Below are 11,109 nucleotides of genomic sequence, written 5' to 3'. Positions count from 1 at the left end.
AGCGAGAGAGAGCTGTCAGACCAGAGGGTCAAAATGGGCGCGCCGCTTATCTCAAGACCAGTAAGTGTAGCCAGACAGTTGTAATGCAGTCACAGAAAATGTTGGTGTCATATTTTGATAAGGAAAAATGGTTATGTGTAGGTTGTGTAGGGTGTTGTTTTTATTGGAAGGTAAATTGTAGGGTGTGTTAGGATGTATCTTATCTTTGAATTTAAATTGCGTGATTTGAGTTGGATAACGGGAATATTGTGAAGAAATCTGGAACATTAGAAGAAGTTTAAGTGAAGAGAGAAATGTTATCAATGAAGTTATTGTGTGTGTAATGAATTTGAGTTCAAGATATAATGTGGCAGAATTTGAGGCGTTTGAAGGTGGACCTTGCGTGAAGAGAGTGATTCAAATTTCGTGGTTTTCGTGGTTTTATTTGTTGTCGTAAGGGTCGTAAAGTGTAAATGTTTGTAAATAATATTATTAAGTAAAGTTTATAAAAAACTCAGAGACGTTCCCTTGAACCCACAAAGCATTCTTTAAGATTAGGGACGCAACAAGATCGTGCAACTTGCAGACATGAAAACCTGCCTGTTAGCAGAAGCCAGATTCATGAAGTGACTGAACTGATTATTGTTCATGCAATTCAGGTACATCGCTGTCCGCAGCAATCCCAAAAAGCGCTTGAAAGGTCTTTCTCTCTCAAGGTTTCAAATTATTCATGTTTGGGTATTTGCACAGCTGTTGCAAGTTGGTAAAAGATGAATGACAGTATGCACTTCAAAATACAACACCTGCTTAATCCCAGGGAAAAGCATTACATTCTCCATGCCTGGAAGGAAGTGTAAGTTGTTAGTTTTGCGGTTGGAGTGTAGCCACTTTCACGGAAGACTGCTGGTTCATAGCACGCATGATACAAAAGTGGAACCTAATACAGTACTAGTCCTGTCATGTAAAGGGTCATGAATAGTAGAGGACTGGCACACAAGACAAGACAAGAAAAGACGACACAAGAAAATGTTCTCATTTTATTTACTATCCAATACTAGGTATGGCTGGTAAGCAATACTGAGTAAGCAAAACTTGAACTTTATTTTAGATAATCCTACCGAAAGGGACAGTAAGGGAAAAATGCAAAATTTGGTGTTTGGGTGCTAAAAAAAAATAAGTTTTGTTAAAATCAACCTACCTAAGAGACATAATTACCAAGCACTTTACAAATAAAAAAAAAAAAACGCAGGAATTGGTTTCCTTATAGCTTTCGCGTTATATATTTCCATCAACCAGTACATGTTGCATGCGTCACCGTGGCGTAGATGTTTGACACATTAGCTTCTGAAGCCTCCAGGGATGACTGAGGGGAGGCAGCGCCACCTGGGGGAACTGGCACATTCTCGTAAGGAGGTGAGCGAGGCCGCAAGTCGTGTTCAGGCAGTACATCACTGTAGACTGGTTCCTCTGTGTCCTGTGCAGGCCTCGACACAATCACTCGGCGTGACGAGAGGTCAGGCAAGATTTCGTAATAGAATCCTTCCTTGGTTTGGTCTGAGGTGCGTCCCTGGCCAGCGATGATCTGCAGCTGGTTGTCGGAGACAACTGGCTGAGACTGGAGCTTCACCTCATTTACTGCAAACAGTTATGCTGATTGAATACAAAGGAATACAAAGGAAACCCAAACAGCAACAGACCTCTTGGTCTTTTCGAGGCTGTTTGGTAACTACTTCAAATGTAATGAAGACAAAATCCAAACAAAGAATGGGATGGAATGAAGATAGTGATAAGAACATACGAACATAAGAAAAGAGGGAAGCTACAAGAGGCCGCTCGGCCTACACGTGGCAGTCCCTGTAGGAGGCATTACAAGGGCACTGGCCAAGGGCAAACAAAGTGTTGGAAAAAAAAAATCCCGCTGGTTGCCAGGCCCTGTTAAGAAGAAAGTAGAAAGAGAAAAAACAAAAAAAATCTAAAAGGAGGGTCCAGTTAACGTAAGAGGTGTCTTGACACTCCTCTTTTGAAAGAGTTTAAGTCATAGGCAGGTGGAAATACAGACACAGGTAGAGAGTTCCAGAGTTTACCAGTGTAGGGAATGAAGGAGTGAAGATACTGGTTAACTCTTGCATTAGGAAGATGGACAGAATAGGGATGAGAAGAAGTAGAGAGTCTTGTGCAGCGAGGCCGCAGGAGGGGAAGGCATGCAGTTAGCAAGTTCAGAAGAGCAGACAGCATGAAAACAGCGGTAGAAGACAGATAAAGATGCAACATTGCTCACACGTGGCAGTCCCTGTAGGATTAAAGTTACCAATTCCATCTATTATCCTCATACATAAATTTATCACACCATCTTTTACAGCTCCCTATTGACTCAGGCCTGACTACATGACCACTGAGACCGTTCCACTCATCAACCACTCTGTTTGAAAACCAGTTTCTTCCCATTTCTCTCTTAAACCTGAATTTTTCAAGCTCAAACCCATTATTTCTGGTTCCGTCCCCGCTACTGATGCTAAGAACTTCGCTCATGTCCCCTTTTGATATAACCCTTATACCACTTCAATACTTCTATCAGGTCTCCTCTCAACTTACGTCTCTCTAAGGAATGCAAATTGAGTTTCTTCAGTCTCGTTCCATAGGGAATATCCCTCATCTCCTGTGTCTTTTTAGTCATCCTCCTTTGCACTGACTCCAACAGAGCTATATCCTTCCTATAATGTGGGAACCAGAACTGAATTATCATCCTTATCTGCTGCCACATAAACTTTACTATAAAAACTCAACAAGTTTGTAAGGCACGACTTTCCCTTTGTAAAGCCATGTTGTAAATGATTTGACAAGCCATGTTTGCCTTTGTGTTCACTAATGGTTTCTGTTATTATTGATTCCATTAATTTACCTACAATTGAAATTAAACTGACAGGCTTGTAATTAGATGTTCGAGTTTTATCTCCTTATTTAAATATTGGTATTACATTAGCTTCTCTCCACAATATTGGTACCTCACCTGACTCTAGTGACAGCCTAAAAAGCACTGCTAATGGCTCACTGACTACTTTCTTGCACTTCCTAAGTACTCTTACATATATTTCATCAAGTCCTGGTGACTTGAATTTTTTTAGTCTGTCTATCTCCTGTTCTATCATCTCCTTAGTTATATGAATATCCGTCAGCTTCTCACTCTCTTCTGCCCTAAAAATCTGGGATTTCCTGTGTGTTCTCCTGGGTGAAGACAGTTAAAAATACTCATTCATAATTTTACTAATCTCTTTCCAGAACTAACCATCTGCCCCCCTGGCTGTCTTTAAAGGGTCTATTTTTTATCTGTTTTTCGTCTTATATAACTGAAAAATCCCTTGAGATCCGTCTTTGCTTGGCTGGCTATCCTCAACTCATATTCACTTTTAGCTTTCCTCATTAACCTCTTAACTGTTCTTACTAATTCATTATATAGTGGCCTTAAAACCTCATCTCCTGCCTTTAGTCTCTTTTATATATATATATATATATATATATATATATATATATATATATATATATATATATATATATATATATATATATATATATATATATTCCTCTTTTGTCCTATGCATTGTCTTAATCTATGTCATCCACTTAGGGTTGTTCCTTTGTGATTTTATTGTTTTTTTTTTTTTTATGAAATGCTAGCTATTTGGTCTCTATGCAATTTATAAAGAAAGTAGCAATACACCTCACCAATCTTCACCTGCCCTGGTCCCACCAACCTCACTTCATTCCTCTCAGCCTTTTCTTTTAGCTGGTTACTTTTCTAGATTTAACTGTTCTCCCCTCCCTATGGTTCTCAGAAGACCTTTCTCTCTCCTGACTAACGAAAAAAAGCGTTGGAGTGCATTTAACTCACGCTCAAGTGATCCCACCAAAACACAAACAGCCTGGCGTGATAAATGCATAATGGTAGTGGTAGTTGTGGTGGTGCATGTGTTGGTGATGGCAAGTAAAATCCAAAGGTTTGATGTGAATCAGAGTGAATTATGAATTAAGTACAGCATGAGGCAAGCTTCGATAATCCATATCACACACACACACACACACACACACACACACACACACACACACACACACACACACACACACACACACACACACACACACACACAACACAACACCCCCCCATACACACACACAAGAAATCCAAAACTTTCATATGGTGACTCCACAAACCATCCTCGAAATTCACGTCTCAAGGGAACACCACAAATGTGCCCAGGTCAGAATGTTCTTCTGGTATAGAATTTAAATGTTTGGATATGCATTATTTTTTTCTTTATTAACCTCTGCAACATTGGTGGACTTAAATCAAATCTTTAATCTCTGGAACACCCTCTTCTCTATTCAACCTCATCTTTTCCTCACCAAAAAGTAAGCGTCTAAGGCAACTGACAGTAATCCTTTCTCCATTCTCTAACTCTCAATTTCTCTGTTCTCGTTTTCAATCCAAAACTTGGTTTTTGGTCAATGATCGAAGTGAACAAACTCATCGCCGTGGCCACGTCCTTGAATCTTCTGATTTCTTCATTATTTGGTTATGACTCCACCATCTGGTTATGAGTGCGAAGTCGCTACCAAACTACATTATGTCTTTTTTTTTTTTTTTTTTTTTACCTCTTATCTAACTCCTCGAACTATAAATTCCTTGACTACTTAATTCCAAAAATGAGAACACATACTGACTTCTTTTCCCTTTCACAGAGATTTTCATTCTTAGAGATTCTGAAATTCATCACATGCTGAGTTTCCTTTTCCCTTCATTGACCACCCTGGTGAACTATTCTGTAACTTTGCTCTTCTTCACGACCTCCAACTGGCGCAACAACCATTTCGTGTTTTAAACCGTCTTGGAGATATGCACAACATCCTTGACCCATTTCTGATCTTTAATCCTTCTGCTTATGCTGTCACTCTCTTCTCCATTGTGGTTCTCGATCAGAGCCTAACATCTGTATGCTATCCTATCACTCCAATTCCTTCTCAGTATTCCCTAAAGCAGTGGTGCCTCAAGCGTTTTCCCTCTGCTAATTGAGAGAGGGGGTGTCTGAGGAGGTATCATTCTGATTTTTCATGGAATGACTTCTGTGTACGTGTCTGATACCATTCTCTGACTGCTGAGCGCATAACAGAGGTGATAAGTGTCTGATAAGGAGACGTACAATCCTCACTCTTTTTTTCGATCGCCTTAAACCTTTCGAAGTTTCCTTTAATTCAGCTACACATGGTACAGTACATGAACCTTCCATCACCTAAGTGTTCCTCTACACTTCTGTCAGAAATAATCCAAAGACCGTTCTCCAACTATCATTTAACTCTTGCTACACATGATACAGCACGCAAACCTTCCATCACCTAAATATCACTCCACATTTCTGTCTCCAACTAGTCAAAAATCCTTTAGTAGCACAAAAAAATGAACATCTTTCTTGATCTATCTGTCCTCCTCCACAAGCCAGAAATATTCCAAAACAAATTTCTTCATCTTTCCCAACTCTATTTGAACCTGGTGGCACCTTTGCTTTCTCACCTATCTTTAAACCTGAACCTTTAACTCAAACCTTTGATAACAAATCTATCTTGGATGATTCAGGGATTGATCCTCCGTTTCTCCAACTTTACAACTATTTCAAGATCCTTTGCAATGGTATTGTGTTCATGTCATCACTGGCCTTAACTCCCAGATCACTTAAGGACCTGACGAATCTCTCCGTGCTTATATTTTGCCAAATTTAAGTCTTCGAATGATCTCTTCTTTTTTATGTAAGACAGCCATTGACTAAAAGAAAAAATATCTAATATAAAAAAAGATTCAATGACAATTTCCAGACCAGGGATAAGAGAATGGTTATTTTGAAATGGTTATTTTGAAATCTCTATTGAAAGACTTCAAATCATAAGAAAAGGAATTACAGAGGCAGGCAAGGAGCTCTAGAGGATACCATATAAAGCGATGAATGATTTAGAATACTGGTTAACTTTTGCACTAGAAAGGTGGACAGAATAAGGAGTGAGTAAAAGAAGAAAGTCTTGTGTAGCAAGAGCGCGAAAAGATGAAGATTAGCATGGTTAGAAGAGAGATGCATTAGCACAGAGAGAGAGAGAGAGAGAGAGAGAGAGAGAGAGAGAGAGAGAGAGAGAGAGAGAGAGAGAGAGAGAGAGAGAGAGAGAGAGAGAGAGAGAGAGAGAGAGAGAGAGAGAGAGAGAGAGAGAGAGAGAGAGAGAGAGAGAGAGAGAGAGAGAGAGAGAGAGAGAGAGAGAGAGAGAGAGAGAGAGAGAGAGAGAGAGAGAATCAGATAATGGAGAGAAATTGATGAGACGAAAAGCTTTTGATTCCATCCTGTCTACAAAAGCGATATGAGTGGACACACCGTCCTCCCTCCTCGAATTATATGAAGCATACTTCATTCATGGACGGATATATTCCTAATACAGAGTTAATTAGCAGTTGGGAGTGTTAGAAAAACTGGCGGAGACAACTCAGAACCGTTTAACCCCTTCAATATCAGGACGCGTGTTCATATTTATTCTGCTTTCTATTTGGTGATTACACACACACACACACACACACACACACACACACACCGCTTAGTGTATAGGTTAGCACGCTCGACTCGCAATCGAGAGCGGCGAGGTAATGGGCAAGCCTCTTAATGTGTGGCCCCTGTTCACCTAGCAGTAAATAGGTACGGGATGTAACTCGAGGGGTTGTGGCCTCGCTTTCCCGGTGTGTGTTGTGTGAGATGTGGTCTCAGTCCTACCCGAAGATCGGTCTATGAGCTCTGAGCTAGCTCCGTAATGGGGAAGACTGGCTGGGTGACCAGTAGGCGACCGAGGTGAATTACACACACACACACACACACACACACACACACACACACACACACACACACACACACACACACACACACACACACACACACACGCAAACACACACACACACACACACACATTTTTTTTTCTTTTTTTTTACGTAGGGAAGAGGGCCAGCCAAGGGCAAAAAAGAAAGTTAGAAAAAGGCCCACTTGAGCGCTGGCTCTCCAAAGACTTCAAAAGTGCCAAAACCGTCAGCCAGAATTAGGGGAGCAAATGCCTCGATACCTCCCTCTTAAAAGAAGACAAGTTGTAGGAATTCGGAAATACAGATGCAGGGAGGGAGTTCCAGAGTTTACCAGTGAAAGGGATGAATGATTGAGCGTACTGGTTAACTCTTGCATTAGAGAGTTGGACAGAATAGGGATGAGAGGAAGAAGAAAGCCTTGTGCAGCGTGGCCGCAGGAGGAGGGAGGCATGCAGTTAGCAAGATCAGTAGAACAGTTACCATGAAAATAGCGATAAAATATAGAAAGGGATGCAACATTTCGGCGGTGAGAAAGAGACTGAAGACAGTTAGTCAGAGGAGGGAGTTGATGAGACGAAGAGCTTTCGATTCCACCCTATCAAGCAAAGCTGTGTGACTGGAACCCCCCCAAACATGCGAAGAGTACTCCATACAGGGACGGATAAGGCCCTTATACAGAGTAAGCAGTTGGAGGGGCGAGAAAAACTGTCGGAGACGCCTCAGAACACCTAACTTCATAGAAGCTGTTTTAGCAAGAGATGAGATGTGAAGTTTCCAGTTAAGATTATGAGCAAAGGACAGACCGAGGATATTCATTGTGGAAGAGGGAGACAGTTGAGTGTCATTGAAGAAGAGGGGATAGTTGTCTGGAAGGTTGTGTCGAGTTGATAGATGGAGGAATTGAGTTTTTGAGGCATTGAAAACTACTAGATTTTCTCTGCCCCAATCGGAAATCTTAGAAAGATCGGAAGTCAGGCGTTCCGTGGCGTCCCGTGATCTGTTGAATTTCCTGAAGGGTTGGACGTCTCTGAAAGAACGTGGAAAGATGTAGGGTGGTATCATCAGCGTAGGAGTGGATAGGGCAAGAAGTTTGGTTAAGAAGGTCATTAATGAATAATAGAAAGAGAGTGGGTGACAGGACAGAACCCTGAGGAACACCACTATTAATAGGTTTAGGAGAAGAACAGTAGCCGTCTACCACAGCAGCAATAGAGCGGTCGGAAAGGAAACTTGAGATAAAGTTGCAGAGAGAAGGATAGAAGCCGTAGGAGGGCAGTTTTGAAATCAAAGCTTTATGCCAGACTCTATCAAAAGCTTTTGATATGTCTAACGCAACAGCAAAAGTTTCACCGAAATCTCTAAAAGAGGATGACCAAGACTCAGTAAGGAAAGCCAGAAGATCACCAGTAGAGCGACCTTGACGGAAGCCATACTGGCGATCAGACAGAAGATTGTGAAGTGACAGATGTTTGAGAATCTTCCTATTCAGGATAGATTCAAAAACTTTAGACAAGCAAGAGATTAAAGCTATAGGACGGTAGTTTGAGGGGTTAGAACGGTCACCCTTTTAGGAACAGGCTGAATGTAGGCGAACTTCCAGCAGGAAGGAAAGGTAGAAGTCGATAGACAAAGTTGGAAGAGTTTGGCCAGGCAAGGTGCAAGCACAGAAGCACAGTTTTTGAGAACAATAGGAGGGACCCCATCAGGTCCATAAGCCTTCCGAGGGTTTAGGCCAGCAAGGGCATGGAAAACATCATTACGAAGAATTTTGATTGTAGACATGAAATAGTCAGAGGGAGGAGGAGAGGGAGGGACAAGCCCAGAATCGTCCAAGGTGGAGTTGTGAGCAAAGGTTTGAGAAAAGAGTTCAGCTTTAGAGACAGAAGAGATGGCAGTGGTGCCATCAGGATGAAATAAAGGAGGAAAGATGAAGAAGTGAAGTTATTTGAGATGTTTTTGGCTAGATGCCAGAAGTCACGAGGAGAGTTTGAGTTTGAAAGATTTTGACATTTCCTATTTATGAAAGAGTGTTTGGCAAGTTGAAGAACAGACTTGGCATGATTCCGGGCAGAGATATAAAGTGCATGAGATTCAGGAGATGGAAGGCTCAAGTACCTTTTGTGGGCAACCTCTCTATCATGTATAGCACGAGAACAGGCTGAGTTAAACCAAGGTTTAGAAGGTTTAGGTTGAGAAAAGAATGAGGAATGTACGCCTCCATGCCAGATACTAACACCTCTGTTATGCGTTCAGCACAAAGAGATGGGTCTCTGACACGGAAGCAATAATCATTCCAGGAAAATCAGCATAATACCTCCTCAGGTCCCCCAACTGGCAGAGGCAAAACGCCAGAGGCACCTTCGCTTTGAGGGATCCTGCGGAGGGATTGGAAAAATAGGACAAGATACAGAAATGAGATTGTGATCGGAGGAGCCCAACGGAGATGAAAGGGTGACAGCATAAGCAGAAGGGTTAGAGGTGAGGAAGAGATCAAGAATGTTGGGCGTGTCTCCATGACGGTCAGGAATACGAGTAGGGTGTTGCACCAGTTGCTCTAGGTCATGGAGGATAGCAAAGTTGAAGGCTAGTTCACCAGGGTGGTCAGTGAAGGGAGAGGAAAGCCAAAGCTGGTGGTGAACATTGAAATGTCCAAGAATGGAAATCTCAGCGAAAGGGTAGAGGGACAGAATGTGCAAGTTAAGTCGTTGCGTACATAGACGCAACATCCAGCTTTGGAATGAAAATGATAATAGAGAAAGTAGGAGGGAAAAGAGAAGGGGCTATTGTCAATTGCCTCAGATAGCTGAGGCGCGCACGCACGCAGAGAGCACGCACGACGACGCACACACACACACACACACACACACACACACACACACACACACATAAAAACACACACACACACACACACACACACACACACACACACACACACACACACACACACAGCCCGGTAGCTCAGTGAGTTAGCGCTGGCTTCACAAGAGAGGATGGGTTCGATTCTCCGACTGGTGAGATATTTGGGTGTGTCTCCACACGTGTAGTGTTCACCTAGCAGAGAGTAGGTGGATGTAAATCGAGGAGTTGTGACCTTGTTGTCCCGGTGTGTGGTGTGTGCCTGGTCTCAGGCCTATCCGAAGATCGGAAATAATGAGCTCTGAGCTCGTTCCGTAGGGTAACGTCTGGCTGTCTCGTCAGAGACTGCAGCAGATCAAACAGTGAAAACACACACACACACACACACCACGTTGTGTAGTGGTTAGCACGCTCGTCTCACAACCGAGAGATCCTGGGTTCCAGTCCCTGGTGCGGAAAGGCAAATGGGCAAGTCTCTTAATGTGTAGCCCCTGTTCACCTAGCAGTAAGAAGTTACGGGATGTCACTCGAGGGGTTGTGGCCTCGCTTTCCCGGTGTGTGAAGTGTGGTGTGGTCTCAGTCCTACCCGAAGATCGGTCAGTATGAGCTATGAGCTCTTTCCGTAGGGGAAAGGCTCGCTGAGTGACCAGCAGACGACCGTGGTGAACACACACACACACACACACACACACACACACACACACACACACACACACACACACAATACTCACTTGGTATCACAGTATTTCTTTTTCGACAAAGTGCAACCACTACTACCACCACCACCACCACCACCACCACCACCACCACTCCTGCCGACGCAGTTATGATTGTTATCTTGTTTTGTGCCAGTTCAGGAGTAGAGAGTATTGTGGTGGTGGTGGTGGTGGTGGCGGTGATGGTGGTGGTGGGTGTGGGTGGCGGCTCGGAGCAGACTGGCAGTTTTATGGAATTCATGGGTATCGCAAAATAAGAGATGGAACAGCCCCGGTGTGGGAATCCTTTTATCCACTTGGAAGGGCCATGAGCCACCACGCTGAGACTTATAGGCCTTTTCAGGATGCTGTTGGGTTTGCAATACTTCCAGCATTTATAAGACTTAAACCGCACATAAAGTCCCGTCTGTGCTATCCATGTCTCCGCCTGGAATTGCACCCACGAGTCATCACGCGGGAAACAATCATCATCGGCAGAGAACCAGCTCGTGTGGTTAGTGCCGTCACTTTCCTGCACATCGATCTGGACGCCGCCAAAGTCACTCTCCGGCTTCATATACAGATTAAAGTAACCTGCACCGCCTGTAATGTTCATGGTGTCGATCATTTGTGTTTGTCCTTCCTTCACTATTGTGTCAGTGGCACTACAGTCCAGGGCCAAGGTGGAGCTTGGTGTGCCTCCAGGGC

At 43.1% G+C, this 11,109-nt stretch overlaps 1 protein-coding gene across 1 annotated transcript in view; it reads right to left on the bottom strand.

The window, feature by feature from the left end:
• Positions 1 to 516: 516 nt before the first annotated feature.
• LOC123519781 overlaps positions 517 to 11,109 on the bottom strand; it is an 11,314-nt gene continuing 721 nt past the window's right edge. The window contains exons 1-2 of the mRNA XM_045281290.1: positions 10,438 to 11,109; positions 517 to 1,614 (exon numbers count right to left, since the gene is read on the bottom strand). The exon at positions 10,438 to 11,109 is cut by the window's right edge and continues 721 nt beyond it. Of these exons, the coding sequence (XP_045137225.1) occupies positions 1,268 to 1,614; positions 10,438 to 11,109 (1,019 nt within the window). The 3' untranslated portion in view covers positions 517 to 1,267. The remainder of the gene's footprint in view (positions 1,615 to 10,437) is intronic.

The sequence above is a fragment of the Portunus trituberculatus genome, chromosome 7, assembly GCF_017591435.1.
Source record: "Portunus trituberculatus isolate SZX2019 chromosome 7, ASM1759143v1, whole genome shotgun sequence".
In the NCBI taxonomy this organism is placed as follows: domain Eukaryota; kingdom Metazoa; phylum Arthropoda; class Malacostraca; order Decapoda; family Portunidae; genus Portunus; species Portunus trituberculatus.
Note: the sequence above shows the minus strand (reverse complement) of the source record. Positions and strands in the feature narration are given on the sequence as shown.